Source organism: Chaetodon auriga, chromosome 6 (genome assembly GCF_051107435.1).
Source record: "Chaetodon auriga isolate fChaAug3 chromosome 6, fChaAug3.hap1, whole genome shotgun sequence".
NCBI lineage: Eukaryota > Metazoa > Chordata > Actinopteri > Chaetodontiformes > Chaetodontidae > Chaetodon > Chaetodon auriga.
The window spans coordinates 12250982-12265252 of record NC_135079.1 but is presented as its reverse complement, the minus strand read 5'-3'; the positions used below and the strand labels follow the sequence as shown (position 1 = coordinate 12265252).

General features: G+C 43.0%; 1 protein-coding gene across 1 annotated transcript in view; it reads left to right on the top strand.

Annotated features, from left to right (window-relative positions):
• The first annotated feature begins 401 nt into the window (after positions 1–401).
• The window catches only part of roraa (RAR-related orphan receptor A, paralog a), a 177453-nt gene continuing 163583 nt past the window's right edge, over positions 402–14271 (top strand). Inside the window, exon 1 of the mRNA XM_076733843.1 lies at positions 402–730. Coding sequence (XP_076589958.1) covers positions 577–730 — 154 coding nt within the window. The 5' untranslated portion in view covers positions 402–576. The remainder of the gene's footprint in view (positions 731–14271) is intronic.

The window sequence follows — 14271 nt, the reverse complement described above, 5'->3', positions numbered from 1 at the left end:
GTGGCCATGTTTCGCTGCAGATTGTGATTAAAGCAAGAGTAACAGCCACGTGAGCTGCAGTTTTCTCAAAAATAATATTCATGTTCTTCAGTGAAATAGACGAATATAGGGATTTAGATCATGAGATGATGCGCGTGCATGTCATTATGATGCATTTTGGCCAGTTTTCAGCTTTCAAACGCAACAGCAGCCCATAGATAATATTAGTATAATTTTCCCAACATGTAAAACATCACAACACATAGATGTAAAAAAGTACTGAGCGGGATTTGACTGATAAAATATTGACATTCCCATGTAAAACTGCGCAGGGTCGATCTGCATGGATTACTTTAAGGCCTACATCTATTCTTCGGCTATTGACAACCTCTCCCTTTTCAGTGTGCATGACTGGAGCTCTCACTAGCGCTGCTAGTGGACAATCAAACCTACACACCCACCTCCAGACACACTCGCATTTCTCATTTCTTACTTCTAGTCTAAATTAGATAGCAAGACGTAGTGTCGGAGCTCACAGATCGCACACAATTAGTTTTAAGTACTAGCGGTAGTTAAACAGTAAATCTGAAATTCAACATGGAGTCCCCTCCAGATCCAGCGAGCGACCCGGGCAACAGCGCCTCGGAGCCGGCTACCCCGGTCAGGGAAACCCCGGTAAACCTGGAGACGCTCCGGAAAGCGGACCATCCAGCCCCGGTTCGAAGGCAGACCTGTTCGAGCACCAACAGAGGTAAGCGGAGCGTGTTTCGCTTTTGACCGTGTGGGAAATAACGACCGATCGAGGAATTTTTTAATCAAACTTCAAAATGAATTAAATCGTCCCCGTAAATAACTGCACACAGTCTAAATTCAGCCAACCGCAGGGACGTGATTTTTGATTTGGTACCACGGCGGCGTCCGCCCGTTCGGTTTTAATTAGTGCCTCGGTGTGTGTTGCTGGTGTTCAGGCTCCACTGACAGCTCAAATCATAGGGGGGTGATACGGTCACAGATGTCACATTTACTCTGACTGCAAGATAAATCAATTACCCAGCAACTTCAAACTGACCAAGAGGGGCTTCTCACGGTGCCAAAACAGGCCAACCTGTCCGCTCAGACGCGATATTGTCAAAGTGTCAAAAGTGAACTTTTGGAGACTGTGGGCCACTTTATCGATCAGTCCCATTCTGCCTTTGCAGGGACGTGTCCTCCACTGTTTCTGATCCGGCACACAGCGCCGTCTGGCTGGATTTTTTACCTCTCCAGCTCACAGATTTTGGGCTATTCCTGTGTGCAAAAAGACGCCCCGGCAGCTGGAATTTGTTTCACGCCAGCTCTCAAACACTGTTGCGAGCAGGAAGGCGCTTTGCACGCCTCATGCGACTAAACCTCAACCGCGATCAGACAGTCAACACTGAGCGGGCTTAGATTATCAATTAGCCCGTCAAAAGTCTGCCTGCATTGCTGCTGAGGACTAGTTCATTTCACATGATTTCTCCACCACGTCCCGTCCATGTTGTACAGTACAGACAGTATTTAACCACACCCCCTCTCGGCTGTCTCCAGCACAGGCTAACCGGGCTCATCCAAGTTCAAAGAAATAGTGATTTCTCTGCTGATTCTTGACGAGCAGAGTTGGTGTAGACATGACAGGGAGGCAAACGGCGCGTACACGACAATTAATGCATCGCACGGTGCTTGTTGTGTGCGCACTCTTCCTGCGCGCAAGGGTATATTTAGAGTGTGATATGGTGAATGTGGAATGTAAGCTGGTTATGTAACAGGTTTAGCCATAAACACAGGCGCGCAACTGAGAGCAGAAATCATCATCGCAGATCTTCTCACTTTATACAAGAGCTCACCCACTCCCCATGACCACCACGGTTGTTTAATTACTTCAAAAAAAGAAGAAAATCTCTGCGCTTGAGCGGCTATTTATGCACCACTGAAGGGAAACTGTGTGACTTTGTGGGTTGGCACAGCCGGAGCACTTACGTAATAGCGGGGTAAAGACAGGTAGTTGGGAGGTTTCGTGGATTGATTTCTTTTTTTCGCAAGTCTGACTTGGAGACACTCCTAACCTGCTGACCCATATTCACCCCACCCTTTTATGCACAGGATTAAAGTGCGTCTGGGAAAGAGAAAGACAGGAAAAAAGAACGCCTTCGGTCTGTTATGTAATGCTGAATGGGTGAAAAAAAGAAAAAAAAAAAAAGAAAAAACACATGTTCAGTGGGGCAACCTCTGCAGCTTTAAAGGAGTTTCCTTGCACTCAAACTTTATTTCGACCCTTGTGTGAAGAATAAGAACGATTGTTAGAGAGCTGTAGCAGCAGAAGGCTTGAAGAAAAGTTTGGAGAACTTTGTAAAAACTTATTAGAAGTCTTCATGTGTCTGAAATTGGTTATTCAATTCCTTATGCTCCTTCTTTACTCCTTATTCTCTTATGTTTAACCATGTAGTTCAGTTTCTGAAGACTGTGTACACTTGCATACGGTGAAGGCAGTCTGTGGTCTGCTATCTAATCTGGACTCTCTTATAAGTTATTGGAGTGTCTTTACAAGGCATGCCTGTATCAGTCTGCCTGTATTTGTTTTTAAAGATGCTCACCGGGCTCACAGAGCAGAGAATTTCCATATGAAATAATGTTGGAAATGTTCAGGACGTTCACCGTGCAGGAGAGCAGGGGAAAAGTTCTCTTTCGTAAGGAAATGATGGCTTAATTGCTTTATTGAATTAAGCATCGATGTAAAAGTTCAAGTCTTCCATAAAGAAGTAACTGTAGTTGGTTTATTGCATTGGCACAGTTCACGGCTGGATTACTCAAAAAATAAAACAATAACCCCCCCCCCCCCAAAAAAAAGGAAGAAGAAGAAGCTCATGGCCGTTTTGCAGACTTGTAAGACATTTTTTAGGATTACACTTCTACGCTCAGACTCTGGCTTTTCAGGCCAGCCGCAGACACCGGCATCTGAAAGGCGGCAGACACATGCTCAAGCACAGTTTCCCTCTTTACACCAGCTGTATTAGACTTTCTGAGGATGCACATTTCTTATCCTGCATGCAGAGCATTTACTGTTTTAACCCTGAGTGCTAATACCTTTTAAGTAGAAAGGGCTTACTTCAGCAGAAGCTCTGCTGTAAGACGCGAGTGGGTCAGAGAACAGGCCTTGGAGGACTGTGGGTATCATTACTGGAAAGAAGAAAGGGCGTTACTTTCACATGACAAGATCCCTCCGTTCACAAAATTTGGAAATGATCGATAGTAATGGCTTGGTTGTGTCAGGTCATGGTCTCTGCCCAGGCTTGAAACCTTATGATTACACAGGAAGTTGTTTTTGACATTGTGAAAGTTGTCACTGTGATTTCCTACAGTGGAGAATATTACATGCGTCCTGCTTAATCACTCGATTCAGTGTCACATGTACATTGAATCTCCTTTTGTACTTTTCATACTAAACACCAGTGTCCAGCCTATTCTGTCTCAGCATTTGCATGTTGTCCCATCACAAGCTTTGCTACCGTTCTCTTAAGATAAAAAAAGACAGGAGCCGTCCTAAATGTTGGTTTCATTGCGGCAAGCAAATCTTACCTGACAGTGCAGTTTTAGTAGCTGATCCAAACTAAAAAGGCAGAGTATAAAAATATTCAGTCTTCTCTTAATGAACACGTAACCAGACTTTCATCCAGCAGTTTTATTTTTGGGCAGCGAAATGAGAGCTCTCGCCTAGAGTGGCGGCATTTATTTAGTTGTTGTTGACACAAGACGGATGAGGTGCGGGGACGCGGAGGCTTTAAAAAAAAAAAAAAAAGGTTTTACACAAAATCTCAGAAAGCCGGGAGTTGGCGTGGGGCTTGCTCGCCGCTTGAGTGGACGGCAACATTATTGAGACTGTGGCATTCTCAAATTCAATGAGCTAGGGCTCCGGAGAGCATGAGGATACAGGTGTAGGCTTATAGCTGAGCCTTCAGCTCGGACAGAGCCGCGAGAGGAACTCCACGAGGTGTCTCTTTTTTTCTGGCTGGCTGCATGTAACATAATATCGAGCTTCAATCTGTGTGGGTGAGGCGATAATATCATGGACTCTTTTATTGGTACCTGTCAGACGGTTAACGCTGTTAAATGTTAACAATGAGCCCATTCGAAGTCAAAGCTCAGCGTCTGGTCTCTTCACATTAAGTTCTTCTCAGAGCGACGGTATAAAACATCAGTTTAACTGCAAAGATAAAGAGTATTTCTTCAATGTCACGCTCAGCTGTTGCATTAGATGGGGACATCTGCTCTTAGTTTAGACTTTGGCACCATTACCGTTCTTATAAGCTTCAGAGGTCAAAGTACATTTGAGCGGCAGCATGCTCATCTGAGGTGGATGTACCTGTAAACGTCAACATAATGTCAGGATTATTAGTTAATGATCACTGATTGAGCACTGATTGAGACTTTGTCATGTCGGATGTGAGGCTCTCTCTCTTGCTGTCAGTTCAAAATGATAAGTTACAAAATGTATAAAGTCATTTTTTGGGGCTCAAATTGTCCTACTTATTTGTAAAAGACTGTGAATGGCTTTTTACTTTTTAAGTCCCATGAAAGGTAAAATCCCTCGTCTCTTTTTCTTAATGTTTTGCTATTTTTCGTCGTATACCGACTATCAGTTTCCTGTAAAGTTCCAGAAGTTTTTTTTTTTTTTGCTTGATTTTGTACAAACTCAGCTCTGGGATATTTGATTTTAAAGCTTCACAGCTAAGTCCTCCAACATATGCAATAAGTTTACCTTTGTAATAATGCTAACTAGCATTAGCTTGAGCAACACAGATCAAAAAACTTTGTTTGTATTTCCTTAAGTGTCTTAGTTGTGATATAAATGGCTCAAATTTATTTTTAAATTCATTATATTCAAATATTTAAATGAAGTCCCTCCTGATTTTTCGTCCTGGCTGAACATCCTGCTTTGCGAGAAAATTACACTCACAAAGGCAATTTATGGGGCCTATTAAACTAAATAGTTCTGGTGCTTTTTAAATAGCAGACGTTTGAATGTTTCGAGCTCCGCGAGTGAGAGTGTGAGGCTGAAAGGCGTCCCTCACTTTTTTGGTCGGGCGGTTAACTGCTTCGGTTTAGTTTGTGTATTAGTGCGGCATCCAGCAGCGGTCAAGATTTTTTTGGGGGGATAATTTTCATTGAAGCATTTAATAGTCTATGATATGAATGGCTCACAAAGGCAATAACCTGTGATTATGTAGAGGGGAGGGTTTTTTGTATTTTATAAAGCTGCATTAACGGACTATAGATCTAAATTTACGGGAACTACTTTGTCGACACGCTGCTGGTTTCTCCCCAGCCGCTGAAAATTTACACACACTGACAGGACAGTTGACCCATGAGTCTCTCTGTAAGTCTAAACACTTGGGCCAGTAGCTTCAAAAGTTCACCCTGCCAGCAATATCAATTATGTGCAAATGTCCATCATTTTGTATCCTGTGGCACCTAACATGATGAAAACTCGGTTACCAAGGTTTGTGTTATTGAGTCCATGTGCTTTTGATCAGTGCAGGAACTTGAATTAAAGCGCATTGGTTGTGCAGGTTGTTAATTAGTGCTGGCAGCTCAGGATACACAGTGTAGATGCAAAACAGGTTGGTGTAGCTGCATTTTAAAGCCAGTTTTTAGATTTACAGGGTGTGCATTGTAGGCAGCGCATTGCAAGCCCCTGACAGGCCCCTATATTAATTAAAAAAAGTTTAGAAATGTCAAACTTACCCTAGACCAAATCTGAAAGTTTTATTCTTATGGGACAATTTATTTTGGAGTTTAAATCACCAGTGGCTTAACTGGGGCTGGCGAGGAAGTTTCAACTGGTGACAGACACCAGATTTGATGTGAAATCTCCAGTGGTGAATGATAGCTCAGATCTATGGCCCATTTACAGAAGTTTGTATCTTAGATAGAAGATAGAAAAGTCTGAATAGTAATGACCGGAAATACTCCAGATGCATTATTGGAGGGCGTTAAAGGCGTCTAAATTTAATGTGGTACACTGTGACCTAAGTACTGGTGCCGCTTGGCTCCGTGCTGCTCTGTGCCTCTCTGGTTTGAAATGGGCCCTTTAGAAGAGGCCTGGAGGGAAAGAGGTGGTGAGAGGGGTCTAAAGGATCACTCAGAGGAATTCTAATGTCACATCTAGGGCCAAGCCTTTCACATCTCCACCAGTGTGGAGAGCAAAGCTCCCGAGCAGGTAGGTAAGCTCCAAGCGCTGAAAATCCCAGCACTCAGGCAGGAACTTTGACCAGCAGCATCTCTGAAACCATCACTCCTTTGCTTTTGAACAGAATCACTTTGGACATATACATTCATGCTGCTTCATGTCACGTATGTCAAGTCATGTCAAGTGTCTGCACACTCAGAGAAAATATACTTTTTACCACAGAGGCTTTACGGCGTCATGCAGGCTGCAGAGCACTGACATGTGTTGAACACTTGAGAGAAATCAGGATGATCTCCCGGCAGCGGAGGTGCTCTCAAACGCTGCGTGCATGTGCGGGCTTTAAAACGGGAAGAGGTAGCGTTGTAAAATCTAAAGTATGTTATTCAAACTGCACACCTCAAGAGCCTCTTAACCGTTATTTATGTTGCCTTCCGTAGGCTAAATGGCTCTCATGGCAGCTGTTGAGACAGACTCTGTTGAGTGGTGGACTGCGACATCAGACTGGAAATGGAAATGTGTGTTGCATATTGTAGCCGAGGAACAGCAGCAAGGCAGAAGAATACATGTGCTTCCTCCTTTGGTAATGTAACTTAACAACGTGCGCACTTAACGCATTCTCAGGATGTATTAAATATAACTAAAATAGTCGAGACAAGAGAAGGTCTCAGTTTGGGGAGTGTGTGTTTTAACTTTTTTTTTTTAAGTCTCTGCATCATTATTTCACCAAAAGTGAGGTTATTGTTTTTCATTTGCACAAATCCGTCTTCAAATTTTATTATTATGAATACTATAAATAATATAGTTGCAGGAGCAGAACATTTTTTTTCCGAGCGCCGGTACTTTGATTTTCCTTTGGTTCCATCACATGTTAATAACACTGAGGAAGGCGAAGCACGCCGATCGCATCCTCCGCCGCAATTTTCGTTACCTCGCTACTGCCGGAGTATTACTCCACAAAAGTTTATTTGTCACCTGAAATAAACAAAAAACTTTTGGAGACAAGGGAGATAAAACAACTTGAAAATCAGTGTCATTTCTGTTGGCTTGATTATTTATATTGGAATAACAAGCGCGACTTAATCTCATAAATAAAAAAGGGAGAGATACAGATCCGTCCCCTCCAGGTACAGCCGCCACTTAATCGAATTAGCTCCACTCTAAGGCTTGACGGGCTCTTCAAACACCCCTGGTGACTTCTGAGTGCCGATTACAATCAGCTACTATTTTCAGCCTTTGATTAAAATCTGGTGAGGTTGGACAGATTTTTTTTTTTTTTTTTTTTTTTTTTTTTTGAGCGCAGAACCAACTAATTATTAACATCGCAGCCCATCTCTCTCTTTTTTTGCCAGTTACAGAGGGCCAGTGGGCTGGAGTAGTTAAACAATACCCATAAGTATTAATCATGTTGAATCACTCTGTGTGAAACTATTAGCTCCTTCTTAGTGAAACATCTCGCACTCGTCTGTGTGTTGTCCAAACACAGACATTTCGAGCGACCTTTGTGCCATTATAAACAAATCTGAGTGCAGAATTCTGGCTTGAATATTTGTGGAATCACAGAAGCCATTTGTATTCGTTTCACAGTGTAACATTTTGTCTGATTGTGATGAATCTTAACACTATAATCTTTGTTAGATAATCTAGTTGTTAATACAGATTTCCTCATCTGGCAGACGACAATAATGAACACAACTCTTTGCTCATAAGATAATAGAAGATGATCACAATTGTTCAGGCCTCACACAGTATGTCATAGAATCATTGTAATGCGCCTGTCAAAGACAATTCTGCTCTTTTGTTACTTTCGAAAGGCAGCTTTTGAATATGAATAAGTCGCTAATGAATATTTGGTTCTTGCGTGTCTGTGGATTGATTGCTTTAGGAGGCGTACGAAGACGGAGTGTGGCACGATGGAGCTCAATCAATGCAGCAATGCTGCTGCTGTGCTGCTTTCTGACAGTGATTGAAAGACAAAGTCTCTCTTCAGCATGTATGATACACGAATCCTGCTCTCACTCCCTGACAAATATCATCTGATCAATCAATATTTGCAGCTTTATTTTACTAATGCAGTACTTAAGAGGCAATAATTAACGCCATGCTGGGTTGTTAAAAGCCTATTTTTATGTGACAGACAGAAATAGACATACAGAAATAGGAAGATGAAGGCCCCTGGTTGATGTTGATAGTGGCATGTCATGCCGACGTTCCTTATACACTGTGCTATGAACTTATGAAGAACTCACCACACAACGATTCCTGTTGCTTTCAAGTTAGGATCATGTCAAAACCGTAGTTATTTTTCACTTTAAAAGTCCCCCTCTACTGAAAAATATGTTTTTCCTTCTTGTCCCTACAGTTGAATGTCTGAGCTTCACTCTGCAGAATGATGTATGTGCAGAGTTTGACACTAGAAAACTGTTTTCAGATTCATCTGCTGAAAGTGGAAAGTTTCTCGGCGCTCACTGAAAATTCGGTTTTAAAGAGGCGGGTCTACCGGCGTGATTTGTGACATCACACATAGTTTGGAAGCCAACTGTGGTCCAGCATTCACCTTCCACAAGTGTGATGTGGAAACTTGAAGCCTGCAGTGCACAAACAATGAAAACGGACTCTTCAGTGAAGTAGGAGGAATCTCTTGTGGAGTCGTTAAACTTTTGAAATGACACATATTTGCAGTATTTTTGCATATTTTAGTGAAGAGGAATATATGCAATTTTAACAAGATTTAAATCAGAAGCATATTTAGTCAAAATACAGTGTTTTGTATGGATCTTAAACATGTCTGGAGGGGATCTTGAATGTACTTAGTCAGTATGAGAGACTTTGTGGGAAAGTAGCAGGTAAATAATACCAATACAATAAAAGTCTTTAAAAATTTGGAAATGCGTCCATTTTGAACTACTGTTGGCACAAAGCCCTCACCGTCCTACTGAGGTTTGGCGTTTGTGTGAGTAATTGAAATATAGTATAAAACAGTTTAACTGAGGGAATATTCATTCAGTGTCATCTTGTGTTAAACAAGTGTGGCTTGTGATGCTCATTAATTTCTGCTTGCTCCACTTGCAGTGTTTGGGCACTCTTTGCTGGCTCAGTGCCACAGCGTCTTCTGAAAGAGCCACTTCATCTCTGTCAGGGGCAGGTGGAAATTTGCTGCACACTTCTAATTGGACAAAGTGCCTTTCAAACTCTGAGCCATCATACACAGATCAGATTATCATACAGACCAGGTGTCAACAGAGGTTTTTCACCTCCCTCTTCCCCTCCTGCTCTCTTCGCTATCTTTTCGGCCGACTTTCAGATTTTCCCTGTGCTGTGTCGCTTTTTAACTCCCAGCCGCCTCGTGGCCCAAGGCAAAGCAATCCTTGTTTTACAGATTAATTACAAGAAAGTGCACTTGTTTAACTGTGGCTTTTATTGTATACTGTAGAGCAACATTTGGACAAAAGACGCCTTCAAACTAGAAGAGATAAAACTGATTTTCAAGTCATTTAACAGATGGTGCTACATTTGCCTGCCTAAGATCCCCAGACAGGTCCTTCTTAAGTTTAAAGTAATAGCTTGGTCAACTTTAGTTTCGAGTACAGACGCATTTGCAAAAGCCAGAAGGAGAATCTGAAGCTGCAGGCTACCTCACAGGGGGCTTTAAGGTCTGCAGGGTAGCTGGGGGCCACACCTCACGGTGCTTGTAAAAGTAATGGGTGAAATCTTCAGATGAATTCTTCACATAACAGGTACGTAACCAGCGAAAGAGCAGAGCTCGAGTGAGGTTATTTGTCTGAATCAGTTAAAAGCATGTTGAATTTTGAATGAGCCGGGGATGTGAAACAGGCTAGTGATGGATGTAAGAATAAAGTTGGGGTAGATTAATTATAGAAAAACTTCTCTAGACTGTTTACAGTGAAAAAAAATGGCCTTTGCCAAAATGTTCCAGGCCAGTACAGTATATAAAAGTTCATTTAAGAGACATGCTTCATGCTGTGTGAGTCACTGGCCTTCAAAGGAACAGTTCATCTGTGTTTTATCAGTGCAGCGATGGGAGGAAATGTTTGGTTTTCTGTTGATATGAAGAGTGTGTGCCTGTAAATGGATAATAAGATGGGGCATAAAATTGAACCTTGAAGAGCAGCGCAGGTAATGTGTGTTGAAAGATGGGAAATAAGTATCTTAGTGGTTCAGGACAAGCTGAACAGATTACATTAGGTGTTGTTTTTTTTTTCCCCGTGTTTTATTTCTAGTGTTTTAGTCGGTCAGTTCAGCTGCGTTCAGTGTCAGAGCCTGCAGTGAGGTCTGTAAAAGGATGAACATTGTACAAATCAGATTTTTTCTTTGATTTACAGCAACTTTGCACCTGGACTGTCGCTGCTCTGCCTCTATTTAGCAACGGAGCAGTGGTGTGAAAGCAAAACTTGAGGACATAGTTGAATTTAGTGGCAGAGCAGCAGTATCTCAAGTTATCCCTTGATAGCGGAAAGGCTAAACCAGTTGCATATAGATGATAAATGCATTATCACTCCTCCTTTCACACATCAGGCAAACATGGCAAAATTTTGGCATACTCGATTGCTTATCTTGTCTGCACGTCGTCAGCGCAGATGTATTACCCTGTGCTGATTTGATTCTGGGCAAAGGAAAGTGGACAGGAGAGATTGATGGTGGTGTCCCCAGTCAGACAGATAACACCTGATTCTGCCTGCAGGGGGTTGGTCTAGCACACTCCTCCCCTGCACCTCAGATGCGTCGAAGGCTGTGCTGAGGAGGTGAACCGTTCCTTCACTCAATGCAAATTCGGGGCCACATTCGGAGGTGATCCCAGGACGATTGAGCCAATGTGGCCCCGAGCACTCTGCACCACATGATCCATGCATCAGCCACACCTGGGAGAAACCCACACAGGCGTGGGGGTCATTTGTTTAACACAGGTGCATCGTGTATCTCGAACGCACTCAAACACACGCACGACTGCGCACGCTCGAATACACACACACGCCTGGATGCACACACGCACACAGACACACACAGAGCGGGAGTGGAAGTGTTAATGAAATGCTGTCTGCGCACGTGCTTTTATATCGGAAAAATGTCTGCAGCACCGCACCTTCTGTTATGACCTGTTGTTTCTGTCACTTTTTCACTTGTTCGGTGTTGGAAGTCTTGGTAATATGTCACGAGGGGATACGCTGTAATAAAACAGCACTTTAAAAATTAGAGCCTGAGAAACAGTGTATGAATGTGATGCGGTGTGTAAGAGATGCAGTTTATTGATTAATTGCTAGTGTACTGCGCCAGTATTTGATATCAGCAGAGAGATATTGATTCATATTTTGAGTAAGTTTTCTTTCCAGTGACACAGAAATCGACAGGAAATAAATCAGCAGCAATTAGATAATTGATGAATTCAGTCATTTGTCAAGCAAAATATCATGCACATTTCACCTTTTCAAAGCTAAGGAGTTGCACTTTTTTTTTTTTTTTTTATCATTGAAAATTATATACCATTGGGTTTTTTGGACTGTTGTTCAGACAAAACAAGCAATTTGAAGACATCACCTTTGAGTCTGGGAAAATCCTTTTTCTTTCCTCCATCATTTTCTGACAATTATGGACAAAACAATCAATCAGTTAACAGAGAAAAATAATAGAAAGATCAATCGATAGTGAAAATAATCACAGCATCTCAAGTATAATTTGAAGCGCAGAATAAAAAAAATACCCTCCATGTTGGTATCATGCTGGATTGTTCCCAGCTCTGACTGCACCATATGGATACTGAGGGCATTTTAGAAAATACTCTGCTCTTTGCGCTTTAAAAGCTCTTTTGATGCTATTACATCATTTGTTATGATTTACCAACCATCAGTAACATCTGAGTGTCTTATGATCCCCACGAATCAAAGTATGCTGCTGCATCCTCAAACACACATACAGTGCAGCAAAACAAATTTTCTTTTTTTTTTATTGAATAACAAGGTGTGCAGCACAGGTTCTCAGTGTGTGAAGCAGATGGTGAAAGGCTAGTGTATAATAGATCTCAATATTAACTGTAGCACATGCTGGGAGTGTTGGTGGATGGCACACAGCAGAGTAAAAGAGAAGCGATGACCTTCTGTCCCATCATTTACCCCCTCGTGCCCCCCATACCGCTCTCAAATTACTTTGTTTTAGCCAATTAAAGCAGCCGGCTGAGCATCAAGCAGGCTGCCATTTTTCGCTCACCTGGACCCATGTGACATTATCGCTCTGTCATCGGGAGAGATGGCCGTAAGTGGGAATCTCCGGCGTGGCACCGTGCCACCTTAGACCCCACTGTGCTCACTGAGATTAATGCAATGATTGTCCCTCCAACTTGCAAGATCCTCAGTCAGCTCTCTCACCTGTTCCCGGTGATAGCGCCGCACGCTGCGTGAACCAATGAGCAAATGATTGCGCCGGTTACAGCACACTCCAAAGCACACTACAGACGTACATCTCACAATATTTCCTGCATTGCTTCTCGTACCAAAAAAAAAAAAAAAAAGGATCAGTTTCTAAATGTGCAAGGAATCTATTGTCCTTAAGTTGCCTTGTCGCTGATCAAGATACCATATGCTGAGAAATGGTCCTCTGTCCAAATCCTTTAATGGCTCAATAATAGAAAGAAAGGCGGCAGACACAACAATACCATGGCACGGGATGAGTGGAGGACCGGAGTGTGTGGTGTTTAACAGCCATACGAGCACAGATTATGTGCTTGAAGGGGCTGAATTGAGTGCCAGCGATGACAGTTGGGCTGGGAATTGAGTGTGCCTGGGACGTGCGGCTTGACTCCGCTCGGAAACACCACTGGGTCCAGGGCTCATCTCTGCAGTCCTCCGCCTCCCTCCTCCCGTATAGAGGCATTGTGGCCTGCCGTTTGCTCCGCTTCACCAGGGGAATGGACGGGCCCCTGCTCCCGCTTGATGAGCACTCACTAATGGCTGCTTCTTTGAAAGCTGACGGGCCCGTTTGAGGAGTGTCTTTTACTTCCCTCCAGCTTGCCTTGGCCGGGCATTCGTCAGGCTGCCTGGCTTTGCTGTCCTGCCCACATGATGGTGCGCCAAGGGGCTGAAACGTCTGTCATTTGTTTTACTTTCAAATAAAAGTTGATGATTTACCAATAAAAAGTAAAAATAGTCTTTTGATGATGTCTGGAGGCATATGGAGAAAGTGTTGCAAGAGCGACATTTCCAGCACTTTGTCAGAAATAACAAAAGGCAAAAGAGATTTGTGTTTTCCCTTTTTTTTTTGGTATCTCCTCTGATACAGGATAGTGTGGCCATAGCTTTGTGTAAAGTGAACAAGCGAGTATGGAAAGTGTGATTAAAATATGGCTGAAGACGAGGCTGCATTACATTATTGTTGACAAGCTTCTTTAACATCTGATCCTGTACCAGTTCATGTAATGTCTTGCCAAAAGCTGCTATGATGTCTCGAAAAGGAAGCAGAAACAATTAATTCTCCCTCGTCCATGGTCTGTTTAAAAAAAGGTCTTTTTACTATTCGTCTGCACAGAAGGACTCCAGCAATGGTCTCGAGGAGATGTAAAAATAAGTAGCTGCGTTTGAAATTGGGCTCCTTGACAGTTTGCATACTTCTCACAGGCTGTTAGTCCTCTATAGTTCAGACAAGAGAATCTACAGTGAGAGGAGAGGAACCAACGGCAGCCTGAGAAACGCCATCTACACCATAGATGATAGCAGGATGCGATGTCTTAACGCTTCATTTGCATGTACCGTTGATGGATCAGTAAAGCTGCCAGTTGTCTTTGTTACCTACCTCACTGATACCCTTCACCCCTTTCACCCCACTGGGAGCCGCTGGTCCTGTTGCCCTCCTTTGCACTACCTACCTCCACCTCCTGGAGACTCCATTAGGAAGTTGGAGTCGTCCTTGGAAGTCTCCTCTCTGCATAACTTCTCCTGCCTTCACTCTCTCTATCCCTCTCCCACTCTGTTTCATGTGCACCCCCCCACCCCCCCCCACCCCACTTGAAACTAGGGTGAAGGTCAGAAATGGCGAATTTGATATAAGGGCTGACGTGCTTCCGTGGAGCACCTTGTCAACTCAAAACA